Source organism: Hemicordylus capensis, chromosome 1 (genome assembly GCF_027244095.1).
Source record: "Hemicordylus capensis ecotype Gifberg chromosome 1, rHemCap1.1.pri, whole genome shotgun sequence".
Lineage (NCBI taxonomy): Eukaryota > Metazoa > Chordata > Lepidosauria > Squamata > Cordylidae > Hemicordylus > Hemicordylus capensis.
In genome coordinates this window covers 121,347,073-121,373,915 of record NC_069657.1, presented here as the reverse complement: position 1 = coordinate 121,373,915, position 26,843 = coordinate 121,347,073, and the positions used below count along the sequence as shown (strand labels likewise).

General features: G+C 43.4%; 1 protein-coding gene across 4 annotated transcripts in view; it reads right to left on the bottom strand.

The window, feature by feature from the left end:
* PDE3B (phosphodiesterase 3B) overlaps positions 1-21,338 on the bottom strand; it is a 131,885-nt gene extending 110,547 nt beyond the window's left edge. The window contains exon 1 of one of the 4 annotated variants that reach the window (XM_053283716.1): positions 19,731-21,338. In XM_053283716.1, the coding sequence (XP_053139691.1) occupies positions 19,731-20,747 (1,017 nt within the window). In that variant the 5' untranslated portion in view covers positions 20,748-21,338. The remainder of the gene's footprint in view (positions 1-19,730) is intronic. The other 3 variants (XM_053283715.1, XM_053283713.1, XM_053283714.1) reach the window with 3 other exon arrangements.
* Positions 21,339-26,843: the final 5,505 nt, after the last annotated feature.

The window sequence follows — 26,843 nt, the reverse complement described above, 5'->3', positions numbered from 1 at the left end:
TTCTTTTGAGGGCAATTCATTATCCTTCCATTTCTGTGCATATACTATTCTGGCCGCCGTGGTTGCATACATAAAGAATGTTAAATTTCTTGTGGAAAACTCTCCTTGAGTTATTCCCAGCAGGAAGGATTCTGGTCTCTTAGGAAGTGTAATTTTAAAAATTTTCTTTAACTCATTATACATCATGTCCCAAAAGGCCTTTGCCTTCCTACAGGACCACCACATATGGAAAAAAGTTCCTTCACAATGTCCACATTTCCAACATTTGTTTGAAACATTTTTATACATTATTGCTAATTTTTTAGGTGTCAAATACCACCTGTACATCATCTTATAATAATTTTCTTTTAAAGTATAACATGCAGTGAACTTTAAATCCATTTTCCATAATTTTTCCCAAGCTGCCATATCTTTATTATGACCCACATCTTGAGCTCATTTTATCATAGTCGTTTTAACCACTTCATCTCTTGTCTCCTCCAAAAGCAACAGCCTATACATCTTAGAAACTAATTTTTCATCATTTTCGCACAGCTCCTTCTCAAATCTCGACATTTGATCCTCAAATCCAACTTTAAGATCCTTCTTATAATCTTCATTTAACTGATGATACGGAAACCAATTACTAACCAAATTTTGTACTTCAATTAGGTTTTTTAATTTACAGCCCTTTTCTTGGAAACATAACAAATCCCTATAGGTACCCCATTCCGGTTGCATATTTATCTCTTTACATGCTAAAGCTTCAATCGGGGATAGCCATAACAGAATTTTAGGTTCCAACCATTTTTTATATTTTACCCACACTCTCGTTAGACTTCTTCTTACATAGTGATTAAGGAAATCTATATGTACTTTACTTTTATCATACCACAAATATGAACGCCATCCAAACCTTCTATCAAGTCCTTCCAGATCAAGTATTCTAGGATTTCTTAATGTTACCCATTCTTTTAACCACGTCAAACAAACAGCATCAAAATACAACCTTAAGTCTGGCAGGGTAAGACCACCTCTTTCTTTAGCATCTGTTAAATTTTTAAAATTAATTCTTGGTCTTTTCCCTTGCCAAACAAATTTGGTTATGTCCTTTTGCCGTTGCTTAAAACAAGTTAAAATATTAATTATAGGAATAGTCTGGAAAAGAAACAGCATTTTAGGTAAAACATTCATTTTCACAACTGAAATTCTTCCCATTAAAGATAAGTTCATTCTACACCATCTTTGCAAGTCAGTTTTTACTGTATTCCATATTTTAATATAATTATTTAAAAACAACAAAGCGTTTTTGTTTGTCAACCAGACACCCAAGTATTTAATTTTCCTCTTCACTTTCAGTTCACTTATTTCAAAAAATCTATCCTTAGATTTCTGATCCATATTTTTTGTCAACACCTTCGTTTTAGTCCTATTTATATAAAACCCAGCCAGTTGGCTAAATTGTTGTATTTTTTTCCAAGAGTCTTCCGATCTTCTCTAATGGATTTTCTAGAAAAAACACTACATCATCCGCAAAGGCTCTTAGTTTATACTCCAATTTTTGGGCCTTGTATTTGATCATCTTCTCTAATATTTCTACAAAGCACTTCCAGTACTAATATAAAAAGTAATGGGGAAAGTGGACATCCTTGTCTAGTTCCTTTTTGTATTTTACAATTGTCTGATAGTTCCCCATTTATAATAATTTTAGCATATTGCTCCGAATAGATTGTCTTGATAGCCATAATGAAATTATTACCAACTCCCATTACATCTAATATCCTCCACATAAACTGCCAGGAGACATTATCAAAAGCTTTCTCTGCGTCCAGAAAAATCATAGCTATCTGTTTATCATTGTGTTTTTCATAATACTCCAATACATTCAAAACTGTTCTCACATTATCTCTTAATTGCCATTTTGGCAAAAAAAACCTGCTTGATCTTCATGAATAAAAAGTCTTAATATAACCTTCATTCTCCTTGCCAAAATGGCGGCAAAAAGTTTGTAGTCATTGTTTAAGAGTGAGATTGGCCTGTAGTTCTTGACTTGCATTAAATCTTGATCTGGTTTTGGAATTACTGCGATATTGGCACGCTTCCAAGACTCCGGCACGCTTCCAAGACTCCTCTTTGCAACATATCATTCATCATTCATTGCAAAGGCTGTAATATTTGATCTTTAAATGATTTGTAGTACGAAGCTGGTAACCTGTCGGGCCCTGGTGCCTTATTAGCCTTGCTTTGATTTATTACTTCTGTTATTTCCATTATTGATATCGGTGCATTCATAATTTCTATATGTTCCTTAGAAAGTTTTGGAATATTTTGTGTCTTGAGAAATGTGTCAATTTCTATATCTTCTACTTTGTTTCCTTTATATAAATTCAGAATAGTATCTAAAGAATTCCCTTTTTATTTCCCTTTCATCATAGGAAAGCCCATTTTTGTTCGTATCTTGGATATATACTTATTCTTTTTCTCAGTTCTAATTTTCCAAGCCAACAACTTGCCTGGTTTGTTTGCAAATTCAAATGACTTTTGCTTCTCATATTTTAAGTTCCGTTCAACTTCATTTAATACTAACATAGAGAGCTGTTGCTGAAGCATTTTAATGACTTGAGTAATCATCTTCTTATCCTTGTCCCATAAAAGTTCTCTTTCTTTTTTAGAAATCTCCATCAATAATGCCTCTTTTTTCAGTCCCCTTTGTTTTTTAAAGTATGCATTTTATTATATTAAAAAACCTCTCATGGCCACTTTTCCTGCGTCCCAAACTATTTTGTTATCCATTCCTTGGTTTAAATTCAGTGCAAAATAGTCCTTTAACTCCCTTTTAGCTTTCTCCACAACATCCGGTTTTTTCAGCAAGTGTTCATTCAGTCTCCAGCGAAAGGAAACCATTCCCTTCTTTTTCCATGTAAAGCAAATTGCATTATGATCTGAGAAGGTTCTGGGCAAGATATCCATTCTTTTTATACATGGCGTAATAGATTTGGATGTCCAGACCATATCTATCCTTGAATGAGATTTATATCTTTCAGAGAAATAAGCATATTCCTTTGCATTTGAGTTTTTGATTCTCCACAAGTCATAAAGATCCATATGTTCTGCTAAATAAAAAAAAAAAGCTTTAGGTAGCTTGCCTTGTAGGTTCCTTTCAGACATATCAGATTTTCTATCCAAGGATGTAGAGACAACTCCATTAAAATCTCCCAGTAAAACCAAATTACCATTCGTTAACTCAGCCATCTTCTGTTCTAGATAATTATAGAATTCTACTTTTTTTTCATTGAGTGCATGAATCCTAATTATCACCATTTTGATTCCGGAAACTAAAATTTCCAAAGCTAGCATCCTGCCTTCTTCATCTTTAAAAATCAACTTGGGTTCAAGTTGTTGTTTCACATAAAACACTACCCCTCTTTTTTTTTTCTTCTTATCAGAGGAAACAAATTCTTGTCCCAAGGCCTTATTAACCAAATATTTTCTATCTTGTTTTCTAATATGTGTCTCTTGTAAGCATACAATGTCCAAACTTTGTTTTTTAAGAAAATGAAAAACTTTAACCCTTTTGGTTTTGCTATTTAACCCATTAATGTTCCATGAAGCTATTTTGTAATCCATCTTGGCTAGTTAGAATTATGTGTTGAAGGCACTGGGTGCTCAGAGGTTAAAGGTTTTTTTGTATTTCCGCCAAAATTCTTGCGCTTTGGGGAGCTCTGTAAATCTGTTCCTCTTTCCCTTGTAGAAAAAGGAGACCCCTTCAGGTAGTTCCCATCTAAAACGTATTGCATTGGCGTTCAAAGCATCCGTCAAAAATTTGTAATCCTTACATTTCCTTAAAATCCTGGATGGTATTTCTTTCAGAACTTTTACCTGTTGGGCTTCAATAGTAAGGGCTTTGGCAAAATGTGCTTGGAGTATCTGCTTTGTAATTGATTTAGAATTGAATTGAACCATGCAATCCCTAGCTAATTTATTTTTTGTGGCAAATTCAGAATTCAGGTGAAAAGCTGCATCAATCTGCGGATCCATCTCTTCACTTGAAATTCCCAAGAGTAATGCAAGTTCCTCCCTAAGCACTTTTTAAATGTCTTGACCAGTTTTTTCTGGGATTCCTCTAAACCTCAAGAAACGCTCTTTTTGCCTCAATTCCAACAAAGCCATTTGATCTAATAATTTTTCCCTGTCATCTCTTCGTGATCCTACGTCTTGCTCCAAACTTTCCACCCTTGTTTTAAATTCTTTGTTATCTTGCGCCAATTTTTTCACTGTCTCCTCAATGTTTGGTGTTCTCTTATTAAGCGTTTGTATGTCTTGACTTACATGTTGGAGGGTGCCTGTATTAGCTACTAGTAACTGTTTCATAGCAACTAGTGTCTCATTTAACTCTGAAGACATTTTCCCTTCACCCAGGCCTGGGTTTGGAACAGAAAATCTCCTAGCTTGTGATTGGGTCTGTGTTTGGCTCTGTTGCTTTACCTTTTGCATTATTTACAACTCCTCCAGCAACACTGCTCTTACAGCAGGATTCAGCCTCCTTGCTCTGCAAGAAAGTACAGGCCTGCAATTATTTTCCAAATAAACTCAGCTCCAGACCGCAACTCTTGTATCTTATCCTTGCCAGTTTAATTTTTCTCACGGTTCAATAATCCGCCTTCTTCCTCTAATTGGTGGACTTCATGATAGACATATTCAACAGCAAATCACTTATCCCTTAAGTTAAACTCTCTCAAAAGGTACTAAAAGAGAATAATAATAGTTCCCGCTGCTTTGCTTTTTTTTTTTTAAGTTTTAAAGCTTTTAGTCATCAGTTCAGATTTTCAATTCCAGCATTTAGTAAAACAGATTGAATTTCCATCCTTGGTTTATAATTAGCAAACTTACGACATCTTCACAACAAGGGCTTGAGCTCTGTCCAATCTTTACAGAAAAGCAGGTAGAATTCCAGCAATTTATCACTAATCACGCTGAGAGGTGAGCTTCTTGAACTTTAAGCATTAATTAGAATCCAAACCGAAAGAAGTTAGACGCCAGACCGGCTTCAGTCCATTGGATTTCCGATGGAGGAGTGTAGCTTGATGAATCCCAACCCCCACCACTCAACTTAAATCAAAGCTGTACTTTCCAGCACAGCCCTGAGATAAGGAGCAGGCTCCGGGGGGATACAGTGGACAATTTTGATCCAAACCCTTTAATCCAGGGTGGTGAGGGGGAGATTATGAAGGCTCAAAACCCTCTTAAAATACTCCTCCTCGGTCTCCCCTGTCGTGAAGCATGCAGCCTCGTTAGCAGTCCAACCGGAAGTCAGATTTGTTTTTCTTCTCTTGCAATTTTCTAAAATCATTTTGTCAATCAGCAGCTGGTCTTTTGTGCCTCTGGTGTTCGGGCAATTTCTTTTCTGTTCAACTGGAAGCTGTTTGTTAGTTAATAAGTGTTGCATCACTTCATCTGCTATTATTCCAGTTAATATTTTGAACATGGTTGGCAGGCAGGTTATCGGTCTATAATTACTTAGAACCGCACCTTTTGCTTGGTCTTTCATGATGAGATGAGTTTTCCCAGTTGTTAGCCATTGTTCAATATCACCTCCTTTCATAATGTGATTGAACTGTTTTGATAGTTGTTTATGGAGGCTTGTTAGGTGTTTAAACCAAAAGCCATGCAGTTCACCGTCCAATTTTTAATTTTCTTTGCTCTTTCACTTATTAATTCTGTTGTTATTAGATCTTGCATTTGTTGGTTACATTTTTTGACCTCTTTCACCCAGCCTGCTTTTTTATTATAATCTATTGGATTGTCCCATAATTTCCCCAGAATTGCACTGTTTCTTCTTTATTTGGTCTTTCTATGTTCCGTGCAGTTTCTCCTTCTATGTTTTGGTAGAAACGTCTCTGATTCGACTGGAATTGGAGATTCTGCCTGTGTTGTGTAATTCTGGCTTCATGCCTGCTAATCTTCTTTGACACTGCTGTTATTTGCGGCTTTATTATTTCCAGGACTTCTCTAATTTTCCTTGAATCTAGGTGGTATTTTTGGATCAGATACTGTTTGGTGTTTTCATTCTTCAGCTCCATGTCTTTCATATCTTTCAATTTACTAGCATCTGATCTAAGCCTGGCAATTTTATTTTCTAATCTAATCTTCCATTTAGGTGATGTACTACTTTCTTTTTTGACAGGTCCATTGATCTTATATCCGAGCTCTTGTGTTGTTATTGTTGCTGCACTGTACATTAGTTGGTTTGTTTCTTGCAAATTATTGGTTGTTATTTCTGCAAGTGCAGCATTGACATCTTTTAATGCCTGAGCAAGTTGTTTTTTGGCAACTGTTTTTAGCGCTGGAAGTTGAACCCTGGTGGTTGTTTGGTTCATGTGCTCAGTTATTTTTTGCTTTAGTTCTTGTTGCTTTTCTGTTCAACGGCATTTGGGTGTTTGAGGTGAAGGCAAAGGGGAGGTTGCCCGGTTTTGATTTTGAAACAGTTCAGTAACAGTGGCATCCTCTATTTCCAACACCTCCTCCACCTGCGCCTGAGCAACTTCTTCAGTTGGTGGTAATTCTTCTTCCATATCTTGAGCCTGTGTTGCTCTTTGCAGTTCTTCCAGCTCAACTCCTGTGGATACTTTATTTCTTATTATGAATCTTCTCTGGTCTGCTAGCCTTTGTTCTGTTATTTCTGTATCTGGATGCTTCTCTTTCCAAATTTGGTACATTCTTTTTAAATAACTTCTTCTAGTTGGACTAGACTTGTAATAGCAGATCATTATTTCCTTGTTGGCATTTTCCGTATATTTTTTCTGGTTAAGTGACGTTTCTTCCAGTAACCTTGCAGTCTCCAGCCCTGGTTGCTCAACTGAAGATCCTGAGTCCTGTAACCCACTTGCCACCAGATGTCCAGGGACTCCAGCACCTGGCGCGGTCCTTGTTGACCCGGGCGACGACCGATCCGGTATAGATTTATTAAAGTTATGTCTCACCATATTGTTGATGGGAGAGGCACTCTTCGTCTGGCTCCTCTGGTGAGACCTGTCCAGTATGGTTGGACCTCTGGCATAGCTCTCACCTTCCTCAGAGCACACAAGCCCCAAAACCACACCAAGGTAGTGCCTCACTGGGAGATGATGATGATGATGATGATGATGATGATTAGAAGGCAAATGACTGGTTAAACAGGTGGGTCTTAAGAAGGGCCTTAAAAGAAGCCAGGGAGGGGGCTGAATGAATCTGGCGGGGGGGAGTGTTCCAAAGAAGAGGGGCGGCCACAGAGAAGACCCTCTTATGACACCACGCACTACTCCAGGACCTGGGAAACCAAGGAAGGCCAGCTGAGAAGACCTCACAGGCTAGGATACAACTGGCCAAGAGAGGCGATTCCGGAGATATACAGGTGCTGAGCCCATAAGGGTTTTGTAGTTGAGAATCAGCACTTTGAATTGGTCCCAGAAGCAAACAGGCAACCAGTGCAGTGACCATAAAAGAGGTATGACACTATCAAATCTATGGCCACACATAAGGAGGTGGGCTGCTGCATTCCGGACTAGCTGAAGCTTCCGAACAGTTTTCAAAGGCAGCCCTAGGTAGAGCACATCACAGTAATCCAAACAAGAGCTAACAAAGGCATGAGTGACTGTTGCCAGGGCCTGCCGGTCGAGAAAAGGCCAAAACTGGTGAGCCAGCAGAAGTTGGGCCAAGGCATCCCTGGCCACGGCCTCCACCTGCTGTTCAAGCAAGAGCCGCGAGTCCAGAAGGACCCCCAGATCATGAACCGTCTCTCTCAAGGGAAGCACAGCTCCATCAAGAGATAAACTCACACACGGCACTTGGCCAGATCACACACTGAACAAGAGCAACTCAGTCTTGGAGGGATTGAGCCTCATTTTATTTTGCCCCATCTAGGTCCTGACAGCCTGTAGGCACTGAGCCAGCACATGGATGGCATCACCTGTTTGGCCAGGGATAGAGATATAAAGCTGAGTATCATCAGCATACTGATGAACACTTAGCCCAAACCGACGGATGACCAGGCCCAGTGGCTTCATATAGATCAGGGATTCTCAAACTTGGGTCCTCAGGTGTTATTGGACTTCAACTCCCATAATCCCCAGCCTCAGTGGCCTTTGCTTGAGGATTATGGGAGTTGAAGTCCAATAACACCTGAGGACCCAAGTTTGAGAATCACTGATATAGATGTTAAAGAGAATGGGAGCAAAGACCGAGCCCTGTGGAACTCCACAAGGTAGGGGCCAGGGCTCAGAACACTCACCCCCAATCGACACCTACTAGAATTGCCCAGTGAGATAGGATCAGAACTACTGAAGAATAGTGCCCCCAAGGCTCAGCCCACTTAAGCGCTCCAGAAGGATAGCATGGTCGATGGTATCGAAGGCCGCTGAGAGATCAAGAGAGGTGTGCTTCCCACATCAAGGCTACAATACAGGTCATCCAACAGGATGACCAATGCCATTTCAGTGTTGTGCTGCGGCCTAAAACCTGACTGGAAAGGATTCAGGAAATCAGTTTCCTCCAGGACTCTCATCAACTGAGCACAAACCACCTTCTCTAGAATCCAGTTATGTTCTTCTCCAGTTATGTTATTGGTCATTTCATGTTTATTTTTCATATGAAATAGCAGCTGGAGTGGGTGTGATCATGGTCAGGACTGCACTGAGAGAAGGTGTTTTGTTTGTTTGTTTTTAAATGTTTTGTCCCATTTCCATGGTCATGACAAAAATGACCCCTCCCTTAGCTAGTATTTGTCTTGATTTGGCAACATGCCAAATCAGACCCAAATGTGTGGACACATGTAGTCACATGTGGTGTGCTAATGACCCAGTGGAAGCGAAGTTGTTAGTGTTAGCCCTAGACTGCGGAGACACAGATTCAAATTTCCAGCCAGCAATGAAGCTCACTTGGGTTGCTTCTACAATTGCCCTTTTCTATGGAATTGCCATCCTTTGCACAGACGTCAGTGGTAAAACTCTGCAGTCCAGGATTTTCTGTGTTGTTCTCCAGTGTTCTTTCAAATATGAAAAAAATGAAAGGGGGTGTGGGGATAAAACACAATTGCAGCACTAGTCTGGCCAGTTTTAATGCACAAAGCCCTACTGAGATTTCAGGGCACTTGTATAAGAGCATAACATCATGTCTGTTATTGCTTCTAACACAACACTGGCCATGTTCAGACATAATGCCAAACCAATAGGTAAATGTGCCAGGAGTTCACGTTTGTGGTCATCTGAATGCATGAAACCACGGTTTTGTCACCCAACCGCGGGTTTTCTCTCACAAACCTGTTTTTGAACCTTCGGCTTGCAGTGAGTTTTGCTGCTGAAACCTGGGATTAGAAGGTGGCATTGTGTCTCCAAATTCTGCCACTGCTATAGCCTGGGTTTCATGTGCAAGCTCCTCCCACTACCATCGAGAGATCAGCTCAGACCAGCCCAGAAACATTTCAATACTAGGGTGGCCACATTTCTCACTGGCTGCCTCTCTGTGCTGACACTCTGCCCTCCACGGCTTCCTTTCTCCTCCTGCTGCAGCTTGGCAACAGGGACGCCACATCCCTTCAGTTCATGCATTTAAAGGGAAAAACACATTGGCAAATACCTGCTTTCCCCTGCGTCTTATGGGCCCCCCTTGTTCATCGCCAATAAAAAGTATGGGCTGACAAGAGAGGGGCAGTGAGAGAGGTCTCCAGCAATTCAAGGATGAAGCAGTTTGTGCACAAACACATGAAGCACGGGTAACACAAGACACTGAATATCTAGATTGTTGTCCCACAAAGGGCACATATGCCATGCCACTCAGGGAGTGGCACCATGGCACTTCTCAGAAATAACAATGTGCCAATCCCATGCACAGCAGGGTTCCCATCCAAGCTACATAAAGAACACACCTCTGAAACCCTGGCCTGAAACCATGACCACCTTCCTGTGGTCCAGTCAATTAAAGAGACAACATGTCACCCCACTAATCTAGTGTTTATCTCTGTCCATTGCACCCACTCATCACCAGTGGTACCTGTGAGCTGGGAGATGGTGGGAGGCTAGCAAGTCAGGTTTTCTGTGGCACTTCTTGTGGTGCTGCAATTTGAAAGATAAGGTTTCCAAGGGTCTGGACAGGCAAAGTCTGACTTGCTCCAAGGATGGGGGTGGTTGGTTTCTTGTGTGCTTGGCACCAAGTGGAATTGAGGATTGGGTTTTTTGAGCAACCTGCAATGCACACCTTTGTGTGTTGCCCAGCATGCAGGATCTTTACTTAGAATTACCATAGAAAACATTCCATCTGAAGAAGGAGAGGAGGCAACATACAAGGAAACCTTCCATTCACAAAATGCTTGATCTAGCACAGCTGCTCAACAAGGCATCTTTTTAAAGGTGTTTTGTGTGTTGTCTGGTTTGGCTGCAGGACATTAGTTGCTTTGCATGCCTGAAAATTGTCTGTATTTTAAAAGTTCCCATGGACAGTACTGCTTCCCCAAATGGTATAGAGGAATGTCTATAAGAGTGTGTGTGTGTGTGTGTGTGTGTGTGTGTGTGTGTGTGTGTGTGTGTGTGTTCATTCAGCTTTGGCCCCCAGGTTTGTAGGTACCCCAGACTGGTGTGTTATGTGTTCCTGCAAAGGAAAATCAACCACTAATGATTTTAGACCCTAAGTTTGAGTTAAAACAAAGCCCTTGCTTTTTTTTCAGTGACCTTGTTTTTTTTCTATTTTTTGTACCTGTTTGGAAGGGGGGCCCAGTCCCTTTCCCTGGTGTGAAAGCATGCAGTCTTGGCCATACCTCATGAATGGAAATGTCCAACAGGATGAAGGGATCAGGCTTGAAAGCCCTGTGTGACAATAGAATGTGTAATAGATGCTATGCCCTTCTCCCATGGACCACTCTCTCATATGAGTGACTGGCTATAGAGACACATATGCAGGCTGGAGGGCTGTTGCTGCCCAGCCCAGTTGCTAGTTTCATGCAAGCCCTGAGGAAGCATCTTTCAGTGACACCTTTTCCAATCCTGGTGACTGCCATGAACCAAGAGTGTGAGCACTCCCTTTGACAGATGGGTTTCCCCCTATACATATCCATCCTTTTTCTTTTTTCTTTTGGTGCCCTGCAAGGTCACCTGGCTAGCCAGAGATCACTCTAATCCACAGCTGCCCTGGCCCAGGATGCCCTGTGGTGGCTGATTTACATTCGCCACAGCACCAGTCCCAACCTGGCCTGTTCAGCTCTAGTTGCAGGATCCTCCCACGATCCTACTCTGCCCATCCGAAACTGCTCGGACACATTAGGCAGACTGGACTCCTTGGAAGTCTGGAAGGGGTGAGTGGAGAGGGGAAGGTACAGAGTAGGCTCGTGCCCGAAACGTTTCAGAGGCCATTATGGAGGTCTCTGAAACGTTTCAGCTCCAGGGGCCGTTTCGGTGCTTTGGCACCGGCAGGGGTAGTCCTTTAAGGGCGGGGGAGGGTGCACTTACCCCTCCCACCGCATATCCCCCGCCGGTGCTCCGTCACTGTTAAGCCCCTCGGGGCGGCAGCGTTCCTCCCTGCCGCCCCGTTTCTGTCATCGGCCGGAAGTGGCCAGAAGAAGCAAGCGCGCATGCGCCTGTTGCAGGCATGCACGCGCCTGTCTGCCTGTGGGTGCGTGCGCACGACGGGCGCATGCGCGCTTGATTCTTCTGGCCACTTCCGGCCGATGATAGAAACGGGGTGGCAAGGAGGAATGCTGCCGCCCCAAGGGGCTTAACAGTGACGGAGTGCCGGCGGGGATATGCGGCAGGAGGGGTAAGTGCAACCTCCCCCGCCCTTAAAGGACTACCCCCCCGGTGCCGAAGAAACTTTGTGCACATCCCTAGTACAGAGTATGAGTTCTGTTATTAACCGGAGATATCAGGAGCCCCACAACAGCAGGGGCCCTCACTCTATAGTTGGAAGGTCTACCTCATTGGAGTGCAGTCCAACAGAGAGCTGAAACACGTGGTGCCTCTGTTTTCCCTGATGGACTGACCCTCTCTGCACCTTTGCAGAATATCTCTGTAAACTTCTAGAACTCTAGTTAGGAGGCTGGTGCTCATGCCCTTCCAATCAGGGAGAAAGAGACAAGCACATGCTTATAGCCCTTCCACTCCATTCTTTCTGCCAAGCCACAAAATTGCCAATAACAATGACATACACCAGAAGGACAAGCTGTACAACTTCACAGATGCACTCAAAGAACAGCAACTGCAGATAAGCAATCTGTCTTCTCAATTGTCTCTGTGCAAGCACATCATCATTGGGTGCTTGGTAAGTTAATGTACCTGGAGACAGTGCTGGTGGTGTTACTGAAATAGATGTTAAAGAACTGCTTTACTGAGTGAAGCATCTGTACAGGTGCCAATAGAGAGCCTAGTGGCTGATGAACAAGGATTAAATGAACCACGTGACAGCTCTATATAACTATATAATCTTCTTTCTATATAATCTATATAACTCTATATAATCTTCTGTCAGATCTCCTGCTTGCCTCAGCTGTATACCCCTTGAGGCCTCAGAGTAAGAGCAGGGGGCAGCACGAGGCATGTCCGGCAGCTTCCAAGCTGTGTTGAGGGAATCACAAGGCCAACGTTCTGCCCCCTTCATCAATGGCCAGCTTTAGTTATAATAGAGCCTGGCAAGCCTCATGGTCCCCATCAAAGGGAAGAAATCCTATCTTGCATAAATTCCTCCTGCAAGACCTCTGGCCCTGGGCTCTCCTGCAACAGTGGCTCTATCACCTATGAGACAGAAAACCACCTGACTCTACCCTGCACTCTCCAGTGCCATTGTCACCTCCATGAATGATAAGAAGATAAGAACAGCCCTGCTGGATCAGTCCCAAAGCCTATCAGGTCCAGCATTCCATTTCACACAGTGGCCCACCAGATGCCTCTGAGAATCCCACAGGCAAGAGGTGAGGGTATGCCCTCTCTCTTGCTGTTGCTCCACTGCAACTGATATTTAGGGGCATCTTGCCTCTGAGGCTAGAGATAGTCTACAGACACCAAACTAGTCACCTTTGATAGACTTGTCCTCCATGAATTTGTCTAAGCCCCCTTTAAAGCCATCCAAGCTAGTGAACATCACCACATCCCATGGCAGAGAATTCCATAGATGAATGATGTGCTGTGTTAAAAAGTACCTCCTTTTGTCGGTCCTAAATTTCCCAGCCTTCAGTTTTCATGGGATTGACCCCTGGTTCTAGAGCGCTAAGATAGGGAGAAAAATTTCTCTGTCCACTCTCTCTAGTCCATGCATAATTTTTTATACACCTCGATCATGTCTCCCCATAGTCACCTCTTTTCCAGACTAAAAAGCCCCAGATGCTGTAGCCTTGCCTCATCCTGGCCCCTGATCATCTGGGTTGCCCTTTTCTGCAGTTCTTTACCAGTTCTACAATGTCCTTCTTAAGATATGGTGGCCAGAACTGTCTAGAATTGACCAGAACTATCTAACTTCTAGGTAATTTATGAACTGGTCATAGTACAGAACCCTGAGGGACACCACTTCTTCCCTGCATTTAGAAAACTGTCCATTTATTCCTACCCTCTGATTCCCATCCATCAACCAGTTACCAATCCACAACTGAATCTATCCCCTTATCCCACGACTGCTGAGTTTACTTAAGAGCCAATGGTGGGGAACTTTGTCAAAAGCATTTTGTTAGTCCAAGTATACTATGTTAACCGGATCACCTATATCCACAGGCCTGCTGAAACTCTCAAAGAACTCCAAAAGATTAGTGAGGCAAGACTTACCCTTGCAGAAGCCATGCTGTTTCTCCTTTAGCAAGGACTGTTCTTCAGTATGTATAATAATGTTTTACCCGGTACAGAAGTTAAGCTAACCGGCCTGTAGTTTCCTGGATCACACCTGGATCCCTTAATGAAAATCATTAGCTACTTTCTAGTCCTCTGGTACAGAGCCTGACTATAGGCCCAAGTTACATGTTTTTGCTAGGAAAACAGCAATTTCAGTACAGAGTTCCTTGAGTTCCTTCAGAACTCTTGGGTGGATATCATCTGACCCTGGCAATTTGTTAATTTTTAGTTTTTCAAGTGAGTTTAGAACATCCTCTCTCATCACCTCAAATTGGCCCAGTTCTTCAACCTCCAACCTGAGAAGCTCAGTTTCCAAGTGGGTATATGGTCAGTATCCTCTGCCATGAAGACAGATGCAAAGAACTCATCCAGCTTCTCTGCAATCTCTTTAATAATCCCTTTTATGCCCTCATCATCTAAGGCAGTGTTTCTCAACCACTGGGCCATGGACCGGTGCCAGTCCGTGAAGAGTTTAGTGTGGGGCCGTGCTGGTCTATGAGAAATTAATCCCCCCAACAAAACAATTTTGAGCCAGTAGGGGCCACTGCTGCTGGGAGCTCTCTGGAGCTCATTTCTAGGCAGGCAGCCCTCATTGCTGGGATAACATTCATTTTGAGGAAACTTAAGTGTTATTCCAGCAGCAAGGGCTGCCTGCCTAGAAATGAGCTCTGGAGAGCTCCCAGCGGCAGTGCCCACCTGGGCTTGAAATTGTTTTGGGGGGTGCCTGGGGGTGGGGGCAAGGGGGTGACCCCTTTACTAACTGCTGGTCCAGGAAACTGTGCACAAAGAACGTACCTGTCCATGGCTCCAAAAATGTTGAGAAACACTCATCTAAGGGTCCAACTGCCTCCCTAGCAGGTTTTCTGCTTCTGATATATTGAAAGAGGTTTTTGTTGTTCCCCTTGACACCTCTAGCTATATGCTCCTCACACTCTCTTTTTGCATCCTTTATTGACTACTTAGATTTCTTTTAACAGAGAAAAGAAATGCTTTGTTACTTTCTGTTCTCTTCATTTGGGCAGGACTTCCATTTTCTGAAGGAAGTCTTCTTCCTTTTTATAGTTTCCCTGACTCTACTTGTTAGCCATGCTGGCGTCTTCCTGAACCTGGTGGCATCGTCTTGGTATACATTCCAACTGAGCTTCTATTATTGTGGTTTTAAGTAAGTTCCATGCTTTCTTGGCTGATCTCACCCTCCTGACTTCCCATTTCAGCTTCCTTTTTACCAGTCCCCTCATTTTTTAGAAGTTTCCTCTTCTGAAGTCCTGAAGACTTCCTTGACAGTGTTCCACTCACATATAAGCTGAATTGGATCACATTATGGTCACTGTTCCCCAATGGTTCTACGACTCTGACATCTCACACCAGATCTGGGCATCACTCAGGATTAAATCCAAGGCCACATTCTTTCTGGTTGGTTCCACGACTAACTGTTCTAAGGCACAGTCATTTAGCATGTCTAGAAATCTGGCCTCTCTGTCAGTATCCGCAAATGCTTCTCTGATTTGCTTCTACAACTCCAGGTTGCTCTCAGCATTTTGATCTGGAGGGCAATAGCACATCCCTAGTAATGCATTTCCTTTCAGTCCTCCTATTGTCACCCATAATGATTCTCTGGAGGACTCTGGTCCTCCTAAGTTTTCTAGCTTGTTGGATTCTATCCCTTCTTTAATATAAAATGCTACTCCATCTCCAATGCTCTCCTCTCCATCCTTTCTTTAGAGTTTGTATCCAAGAACAACAGTGTCCCACTGTTCCAGCAGGTTTCCGTTATGCCCTCTATATCTATGTTTTCATTAGCAATCAAACACTTCAGCTTGCCCATCTTGGCTCAGAGGCTTCTGGCATTGGTATATAAATACCTATACAAATATGCCAAGTCTCTTATTGGCATGTGCTATCTACCTTACTGCCATTTGACCTTTTTGACCGGCTGTCATGTGTTTCTGTCTGCTCTACTGGTTCTACTCTGTCTCCTCCTTGGTTTATCTGAAATGTTTTCAACCTCACATCTTAAGCAATTTTGCTTGCCGAACCAGATACCACCCAGCTCCTGTTGGCAATACGCCAGACATCATTTTAAAAGCTGCTCTCTTACTTTTTTTTATTTTAAGCGCCAGCAGTATGGCTCCATCTTGGTTCAAGTGGAGCCCATCCCTTTGTGCAGGCTTTGCTTACCCCAAAATGCTCTCCCCACTCATCAATGGTGCAAGGATGAACCCTTGTGTGTCCAGACAGCATTCTGCCACCACTGGATTCCAATATATTTCATACTAGCAAACTGATGAAGAATCCCTGAATGGATTCTGGATGCCATGGAGGCTAAACCCTGTGCAGCATAACAAACTGCTGTTGTTGCTGCTGCTGCCACTACTACTACACATATTTATATACTGCTTTTTAAAACAAAGTTTCTCAAAGGGTTTACATAAAAAAAAACAAGCAAATAAATAAGATGGTTCCCTATTCCCAAAGGACTCACAATCTTAAAAATATAAGGTAGACACCAGAAACAGCCCAGGTAGAACACAGTTTTTGATTGTGTGAATGACCTCAATGTATTTTATTATGGACCAAATGCCTTTGACAGCATTGGCCTCAGCAATGAGCTCCCTATCGCCATAGGAATGTACCTATTGTAACTGTGATGGTGAAAGATGCAAAAGCAAAGGGAATACCTTCCATACAATTGGATTAAACTCTCTACTGGTTTAAGAAATCCAGTAGCTCAAAAAGCAAAATGAAACTCTTGAATAATTGATTCCAGTCTGAGAGAGGAAATATCATGTCCTAATTCTGAATCATGTAGGGGGTGTAACAAAGGTCATGGAAGCCATGCGACCTAACAGGCAACACAGTCAAAGAACGAGCTTTGTCAGATTACAAAGCAACTCTAGAAGAGCATTGTACTTTCCAGGACTCAGTCTCAAAACAGAAAGGTATGGAGACTATGACTAGACAATAGCTGAATGTTTTAATACAGACTGAATTTATGCACATCTGTTGTTGAATTTGTGTCATGTGGGCATATCACTGGAGTGTATTTGTACACTGATAAATCATTGAAGATGACAACATTCTGTTTTAACATGGCATGAACAACAACAACAAATATTTATATATCAATTTTAACAAAAGTTTCCAGAGTGGTTTACATAGAGAAATAATAAAGGAAGGAGGGGAGAATAAACCTACACAACAACTAGTGACTAAAGGGAAGCAGTCAGTCTACCAGAGAGAAATGTACAATAGAAATATTTCTTTTCCTAGAATGTTAACTAGAAAGTCTAATCTGCTGCTAACTAGAATGTTCTCCCAAGCTCTTCCCTAGCCTTGAGTGACTTTCACATGCTCTGCCTTTAATGTATTGATTGGCTCCAGTCATAGAGAGCCAATCATAGAAAGCATACATACCTTTGCAAATCAAGAAGGTTTTTTGTATTAAAGGGCAGAATTCAAGTCATGAAGTTCCATTCCCTCACTTTTTGTGAATGTGGTTGGAGTTGTTCCTGACCAGCAGTAGCCATCCCAGAAAACATGTGTCTGACATAATAATATACTATCAAATGTAATGCTAAACTTCAATGTAGCATTACATGCATAAGCAAAGACAAGGAGACTCAGACTTGCATGCTCTCCCCCCACACACACACAAAAGGAAGTGGATTTAAAACTTTCACTTTGTTTGGAATAAATTGCAATTTCCCATTAAATCCAAATTGAGATCAAATCCAGGTTTGTGAAGTAACTGTAGTTTGATAAGCCTATTAGTATTTTCCCCTGCCTGAATGCAGTTGATGTTCCCCTTATTGTCTGTCTTGGTTCCTTCTGTGTGGCAGATGTCTTCGACAATACACTCATGGAATTTTCCCTTGGACCTTCTATTTCCAGCTTTCTTCACTTTACTGACATTAGAACATAAGAACAGCCCTGCTGGATCAGGCCTAAAGCCCATCTCGTCCAGCATCCTGTTTCACACAGTGGCCCACTAGATGCCACTGGAAGCCTACAGGCAGATGTTGAGGGCATGCCCTCTCTACTGCTGTTACTCCCCTGCAACTGGTACTCAGAGGCATCCTGCCTTTGAGGCTGGAAGTGGCCTGTAGCCCTCCGACTAGTAGCCGTTAATCTTAATGTTAATATTAACTGCCATCACATCACTGGCAATGTTCCTTAATAAAGAATTGCCTTCAAAAGGAGATCATTTTTGAACAGTCTTGTGCCCTTTAAGTAATACTGCTTCCTTCCATCAGTAACTTCCTTGTACTGTTAATTGGCTCCATAACATGTCTGTTATATTTTCCATTGAAATGTTAGTTTCAGTACCAATTGGATGTGGCAGAGCAGAAGCCATAAAAAAAATGCTGCATTTTTGTCATACTACCCATCACGTGTAAGTGATGATCAGAGCTCAGGAAATCCACTAGTCTATTGTCCATGTTGAGTGAAAAATGATGCCTGACAAGTGGAAAAAATCCTGATGAGTAATATACTAGCATAGCCCGAGGCACCATCTAGCAAATAAAATATTTTGTCTGGCTGATGAACTGAGCCAAGATGTCTTGACCCCTGGTGATTAGGGTTTTGGTGGGTGTTTTGGCGGTGGGGAGCACTGTATTATAATATTGTAATAGATTGCAATAAGTGTCCCGAGGATCACCCAATAAAATGACAGGGTATACATCTTCAAAATATATATAAATAAATCACTTCAGACTCCTTTTCACTTCCTGTTCCTTAGCTTGACTGGATGAGAGAAGACTCAGGCTTCCATAAACAATCCATATACTGATATATTATATCCCAGTATACTGTATAAGTACAGTATCACTGATAAGGTCTTGGTTCAATCATAGTATAACTGTGGGCCTTTAAAGATGAATTTCAGCTTTTCAGAGGTCAAAATACCACCTGCTTAACTATTTGAAAGACTACTCCCTAATGTTGGTACAGCTCACTCATTACCTCCAGGCCTTTATGTTCCTTGGCATCTCATAAGATATGAAACCAAAATGCTCCTTTTAAGTTACAAATATTGCCTTTTGTGTTGCATGAGAGGTTGCCTTTCTTAGTTAAATTGCTTCTCTGTTAGTGAAGTTGGTCCAGATTGCTGGCTTTTTACTGAATAACTCAAACGCTAAACAATTCTGCAAAAGATACCATTGACAAGCCTTCCGTTAGCAAAAGAATATTGTTTACATATTCACACCTTTTCCTCATTTCCTTTGCTTTGTAAACCACTTTGTGATTTCGTTGTTGTTGCTGGAAAATGGTATATAAATAATCTGATTACTAATAATAAATTTCTCTATCAGAGTGATGTACTGGCCTACACCACAGTTTAATGTCTGTCTAGTGTTCAGTCTATCTAGAAATTAGCTGTCTGGAAACTCACAGAATGCCCTCACAAACTGCTCAACTCAAAAGTTTATGCCCTGTAACAAAAACTGGTCTAATAACAGATACAAGTTCACCATTTTTGTATTCCTTTCTGATATACATGTGAAGCCAGACAGCCACCAGTAATGACACAAAGTTGCCATTAGATTCGTACTTTAAGAGGTAACAATCAAAGCAACATTCCAGAAATTTGGAGGTCAGTAGGACATGCCTATGTCGGTATGTATTCTATGTATTCCACTATCTATGTATTCCACATCTAACCACTTACTTTTGGAGAATGCACTCTACAAACCAAATCAAATTTCTACATGTGCTCAGTTTAACACAGATTTAAACCAACAGAAACGCATGAACTTTTGTTAGAGAGAACAGAGCGTGGTTTGAACGCCTAAGGTTCTTGCTGACATAATTGCAAGAAGATGCTCCATTTCCTGACACAGAAAGCGCTACGCGCAGTGACTAAAAGTTCGCAGTTACAGACGTTATCGTTTGTTTCCTTCCCAGATAAAAGCTTACCTGTTCTTTGGAAATGCAAGGCAACGAGGGTCTCCTGGACATTTTGCAGCTGCCATAGTAACTGGTGGACGTTTCTCCTAAGGACACGCAGCTGGATCTCCTCCTGGGTCGGATCACTGGCACTTTCTCCTCTGCGCTGCTGGGCAGCCTCGAATGCGAATACTGGCGAGGCTGCTGCGGCCCCCGGCCCGGCGAGTAGCGGGAGCGGAAGATCCAGCGCTCCCCGCCCAAGAGTGCCAGCAGGCAGCCCGCCACCCCGACCAAGCCGGACATCAGCGGCCTAAGGGCCAGGGGCAGAGAGCCTAGGCTGGTGAGCGAGACTAGCCACACGAGGCTGGAGAACACCAAGACCAGGAGGCTCCGGCGGAGACGGAGGTTGCGCTGCAAGAGGGTCAGCCCAGCTACAGTGCTCAGCGTGGCCAGCAGCCGTCCCGCCACCATCTGCAGTTCGGCCGGCGGGGGCTGGGGGGCGCCCTCCTCCGCCTCGCCCTGGCGGGGCATCGGCAGCAGCCACTGCAGCGCCACCCAGTCCCCCGAGTAGCAGCACAAGGGGAGCGCCAGGAGCCACCAGAGGCGGCCGCCGCCGCCGGGCTCGTCCTGGGCCAGGTAGCAGGTGAGGAAGAAAAAGGCGCAGGCAAGGCTGAAGAGGGGGCTGAGGCACTGGCACAGCCCGACCAGCAACAACAACCCGGCCGCCTCCGGGGGACTCTCAGCCGCTGCCGCCCTCTCGCTGCGCCCCCAGCGGAGCCAGGAGAGGAGGAGGAAAGCCGCTGCAGCCACGGCGCCCAGACCGGAGAGAGCCCTCGGATGAGTGGCCGGCAGCAGCGAAAGCCAGCCCAGCGGAGGGCTCTGTGGGGTCGCGCAGCCCTTCACGTAGCCGTTCCTCAGGCTGGCCTCGGGAGAAGCGGCGCCATCCAGAGGCGGGTTGGCAAGTTTGTTGTGCCCGGGCGGCGGCGGCGGCGGCATAGGGGTGGTGGCGGCGGCGGCGGCGGCTTCTTTCTTCTTTTCGTCCCTCATGGTGGTGGGGGCTGGAGACTGGACTTGGTCAGCTTCTTCTCCCTCCCGGCTCTGCCTTCCTCATCTTTTTAAAAGACAACCACGCTTGGGCCACCAGCAGCGAGCTCTGCTGCCGGAGCCCCAACGGCCGCGACAGCGAAGAGTCCGGACTCGGAGCATGGTGGGAAAAGGGGGAGAGGAAGCGGGGAGGGACGGTGGGGGGAAGAGAGACAGAGAAAGGTAAAAGTATCTTTTTCTCGCGCGCGCTCGCCCAGCTGCGCTCCCCGAGAGAAGAACTCGCTGTCGCCTCCCAGAGCTCAGCGAATGGAACCGCCGTTCCCGCGCTTGCATAGACACTCCCGGACCCAGAGCAGGCGTGTAGCTAGCTATAAGTGAGCGGAAGGATTCAAAGAACCCGCCCCACCCCCGCTCTTCCCCTCGCTATTTTCTTCCTTAGCTCATGGGCCGCTGGGGAGAGGGGCGAACAGGACCCCCCCCCAGCCACGACCCTGGCCGGCGGAGGGGTGGGGGCGGTGAGGCGGAGGCGCCGTGACCACTAAGATTCCGTACTTCATTCCGCCCTCGCGGGCGCGTCACGTAATGAGTGTACAGAACGACCGACAGCCAGAGAAGCCCCCGGGACAGACGGCCTCTTCTGACCATCGCCGGAGAAGGGCAGCCTGGTGGGGGAGGGGATGAAGTGGAACGGAGGACTTAAGGATCTCACCGTCCCATGTGGAGGAGGAGGTTTTAGAGCAAGGGGGCACGCGCTTATCTCCCTTTTTCCTTTCCTTTTTTCTTTTTTTAACATCGCTTTTTGTAACTTTTCAATCGTTTCTTCCTTTTCAATGAGCTTTAGGCATTTCCCCATGTAAAACACATGATAGAATTTGTTGTAAATTGAAAAGGATAAGGACAGCGCAGGGGGCAATCTGAAACATATTGTTGATGAAAATAATTCATCAGAAAGAGTTGTCATTTGATCACTGCGGCATTAAAATAATGCTTTTGGTAAACTGGTAAAAGTTCACTTTCATTAGTTCATGCCGTCTCCAATCTAATTTAGAGCCCAGATCTAGAGCCAAGTAGGTTTGCCAGTGCCAAGAGAGATAGGTGCAAGTGAAGTTATCTGAATTCAAAATTATATGTACGAGAGAGAGACTCTCTATGGACAATTGTGTTTCTTCTCACTTATTACATTTCTTGGCAAAGTCTCAGCTTTCTTTATGTGCTCCCTGAAATTTCCCTCTTGTTGTTTCTCATCTAATATGACTCTTTCAAAGTTAGGACTTCTCTTAATTTGCTGCAGAGTGCATAATTTAAGTGTAGTAATAATAATAATTAGCCACATAATGGCGCAGTGGGGAAATGGCTTGACTTCCAAGCCAGAGGTTGCCAGTTAGAATCCCTGCTGGTATGAAACACCTATATTGGGCAGCAGCAATATAGGAAAATGCTGAAAGGCATCATCTCATACTGTGCGGGAGATGGCAATGGTAAACCCCTCCTGTCCACATGACTCTTTGGTCACCAGGAATCAACACTGACTCAACAGTACACATTACATTTAAATAAATAAATAAATAATAATAATAATAATAATAATAATAATAATGACCCAGACCAATCCTGATGGAAGATCTCTGATGTTCTCATCACAGGACAGAAGAGACTTTGCCACCAGTGCATGGGGGTGGGGAGGGGGACATGAGCCAGGGAGCTCTAATCTCTGAAGAGCCAACTTCAGCTGAGAAGTAGGAAGGTGCAAGTTGTCTATAGAAACTACCAATGGGATTCCTCCTACCCCCAGAAGAGCTTCTTCACATAACTCATAATTAACTTATGGAATTTGCTGCTGTGTTAATGACCATTGGCTTAGTTGGCTTTAAAGAGGGATTCAACAAATTTTGGGAGGATAGGTCTGTGTGGGCTTCTCAGGAGTAACTGGCTGATCAAAACTGAGTGCAGGATGCTGGACTATGTGGATCTTGGGTATGACCCAGCAGGGTGATACTTATGTTCACATACTGAGCTGCAGCAGTATCAGGGCAGCAATGGCATGTACAACATCCTTTGTTGATCACCTCTCTGGTATCCTAGCCTCCTTGCCTATTGCAGCTGCTTCTCTGTGACCAAGAGCTGGATTCCCTTGACCTTGCATAAGCCTTGAGTGGTGAGATTCCCTCAAAGGCGTGGTGGAATAAAACTGACTTCAGAACCTCCTTAAAGGCCAGAAGGGGGAATCACTATAAACCACCTGCAATACAGAGTTGTAGAGCCTGGTGACAACGGTCACAGAAAATGCCGTGTCCTGCCTGCATCCCAGCTGGGCTTCAGCTAGTGACAACAAACAGAGTGGGGCCCTCCCCAAAATATATCAGGAGGGCAGAATCACATGTTAGTAGGATATGCGTACCCGGTACTTCCAACCGAATAGGGGGAAGGGGTGGCAGGGAGGTACACTGCTGCCCCGAAGGCTTTTACAGACAATTGAGTGCCGGTGGCGGAAAAGCAGCCACCATTAAAGTGGCACCCCCCTGGCCTCACAGGGGGGTAACTCCGACCCCCCCCCCCCGGTGTTCGAACCTGTTCGGAGGCCCATAAAAGGGCCTCTGAACAGGTTCATGCACATCCCTATCCAAGGCATGGGTGGAAGTGGCTATATCTGCTTTATACAGGAAGCCTCACTAGTTCACAAGCCCAAGCTGTGTAAAGACATGCCTGGCCACAGCTACCACCTGGGTCTCAGGAGCATCCCCAAGCTGCAGATTAACTCTGTGCCTACTATGGTTCCTTAGCCAGGCTGTTGCTATCTAGGAAGGCATCCATAGGCTTCATTGCTTCAGCAGAAACACAACTAGACACCTATTAATTAAAACTTCTGGAGATTCTGCCTCATAGATAGTCAACCTAATTAAAACAGTTTTTCAAATGCATCTAGTTCTGACTTTACAAGATCTTGCTGAAAACCTGTATCACTCCAATGTGTCTGTCTGGAGCTAGACATAACACCACTTTCATGTCTACCGAGTTGCCCCAAATGCATGAGCCATTATTTTCTATGTGTATGAGCACACAGAGACACACATGCACAATTCATCTAGCTGTCAGTCATGATGAACAGTAGAATCATTTCCCATAACTCTCCTACAAAATCTTGCTGCCAGTTGGGCATAGTGCCATTGGTGAAAGCTGTCTGACCTCATTTTCTGCCATTAATCGGAACCATCCTTTACCATAGGGTTGCATACCCATCATGCCTCAGGAACAGACAGGAAGTTATCACAGCAGAACCTTTGGTTAGCAATAGGTGGTAGTAAAAGGAAACATCAGCTTGCTGGTATACACATGATACTGGAGGTGGGGAACTGCTCCAGAAGAAATCCATGCACAAATGTTGGTTCTGTGCTGTGCATGGGGCCACACACTTCATTTAGTAAAGCTATCCAGAATCTGCCAAAGCATACACTACCTTGTGTCCATAGTATATTGCAAAAATAGTCTCCCAACCTTGCCCCCAAGTTCCCGTTTGAAGTGGGCATAGTGTCATTATTTGTGAAAACAATCTTGATACTAGTCCCCTAAGTCACACATCTAGCTGGCACTCATGATATTTAGCTCAAAAGCTCTCCAGAATCTACATCTGTATTAAGTGTCTGTTCCAGGAGGGGCACTGTGCCAACCTCTTTATGCAAACTGCCTGGAACACCTAGTTCCCAGGCAGCAATGGCAATCCTAATGAAACACATGGAACACAACTGATGGAAGGCTATGCTATACTGCACAAAACTCCTCTGGACCTTTCTTACAAATGCCCATTCCAGAAAGGGCACTCTACTCCTAGTTTCCATTTGTAAAGGCAGCTCAGAACATCTTGTTCCTAGGGTACCTTTGAGCAGTCATGATTTGGAAAGGTCAGTTTGGACTTGCATAACCATCTCCATGCCTAATCTCACAGGAGAGAGAAAAAAGCTCGAGCAGTGTTCAGAAACATACAGCCTTCTTTTGGGGTTGCCAGAAGTCTCCCCAGAGGATGAAGGGGAAGGGGGTTTCATATCATTTTTATCTACTTTAATTTGTGTAAGCCTAGTTCTCCCACCACCTCCATTCTTACCTTGGGTGACAATAATGACTTGGGTTGTGGTGACTCTAGAGACTATTAGGTTTTACAGCTCATATGCAGGGGGTGACAGGAAGCAATAGTTAATCAGCACAGCTAATAAAAAGATATATACAGGCATCAGAAGGGACTTGATAAGTCCCTTTTGAACTAAAAAATAACCATTTGTTTCTCTGTTCTTTACAGCTACTCCTGATTAATTTTATTTTAATTGATACACACACACACACACACACACACACACACACACACCCTTTAGCAAAGTTATTTGTTTGGTACTATAATATCTGTTCCAAACAAGAGTACTTTGTTGAATTTTATTTCCGATAAGTTACATTTTAGTTACATTTTAGATTGTTCCAACAATCTGTAACAGCTGTGAAAAATCTGCTAACAATGTGATGATACACCAACAAGTCTTACAGAACTTTTGTATATCTACCAAGTCATTTCAGTGAAGAATGTGTGAAAGATGACTTAAACACATCTATATTACTCTCTACTCCCTCATCTGCCCTCTCACTCCCTTTCCACTCATTTCTCCTCACAAACATTCCGACTGCACTGAGCATGTGCCAGCTTGACCATCTACAATACCATCTTTTTTCTTAACTTGTAGAAATTCAAAACATATTTTCATCAACCTACCATCTTTACCCAAATAGAAGAAGACTCTGAATTTAAGACAAGTCCCTTAAAAATAGAGATTAAATACAAGTTATACCTGTATTTACCCAGAAGAAAAACTCTGAATTTAAGATGACACCTTGATTTTTAACATCCTTTTAACATCCATTTACCTGAATCCTAGTCTTGGATTCAGGTAAATACAGTATCCATCAAAAAGCCTCATACAGAAGACAGACCATCAAAAAAGATCCTTCCCAAAGAAATTGAGTCAGTCTATTTGTATGCAGAAAATCTCATTATGAAGATGGAGGAGGGGAAGACCCAACTGTGGTTTCATGTCTGTTTTTCAACTCCTGCACCTCATAAGGTAGCCATTTCCCCATGGATTTTATTTATTTATTTATTTATTTAAAAAAATAATAAACACTTGACACATGTTGAGCAGCCGATTCTGAGTATAAAAATTCCCTTCTGGCATGAATAGTGCAAACAGTTTGCTTCGAGAAGCCACAGCAGGTTGCAAGGGGCAGTCAGGTAAAATAACATGATAGAATGCTGTTTTTCCTCCCCACTCATAGTACACAGGCAGTCCAATGCCTGTGTAATCTGTAGGTCAGACCTACACAATTTGTGTCTCACTAAACCAAATGTTACCTACAAGCCATGTTTAGCAGCCCACTGGGGTCTCCGTTTTGCTGAATGCCCAGAACTGCAAAACCACAACAGGGGATTGGCAAATATTTAGTAGGTCACACATTATGTCACAGATGGGCTGCATTTGTCTTGGTGAGTTGCAAGTTCTGCATTTCATAAAGTCTTCCACAGATAATAACGTAGAAAAAAAATCAAGAACTCAAGATTTAGAAATGTCCTTACATCAGTGGAATTTTTAATAATGTAGGAATCATGTATGATGCACTGTCTGAATTCAGGAATCTGTCAAAACAATTGTGGAGAGAGGACATTACATTGCCAGAAGCTGCCTCACTGTTGTCAAGGCAGGATCATATTTCTGCTTCCAAAGCAGAGAGTCTTGGAGCAGAGGTGACTAAATGGTTCTGCCAAATAAAATGTGTGCTGTACAAATGCTGAACTGAATTAACACAAAGCTGTTATAGTCAATGCATAATTCAGGGGACTGACAAACTCTACGTAAATGTGAATGATGACAACAGCATTGTACTCTCAAAGCTAAAGTTCACTCTGAAAAATAAGTGGCTGTGCAAAGGCTCCCACACATTACCAAAGTTGTTTCCTGAGCTTTGAATAACAGTCTAGGTAGATAACACAGCTGTATTTCTTTGAATGGCTCCCTGCTTCCTTTTTCTCCCCTTCCTAACCTATTAGCTAATTAAGAAATTGCTGCC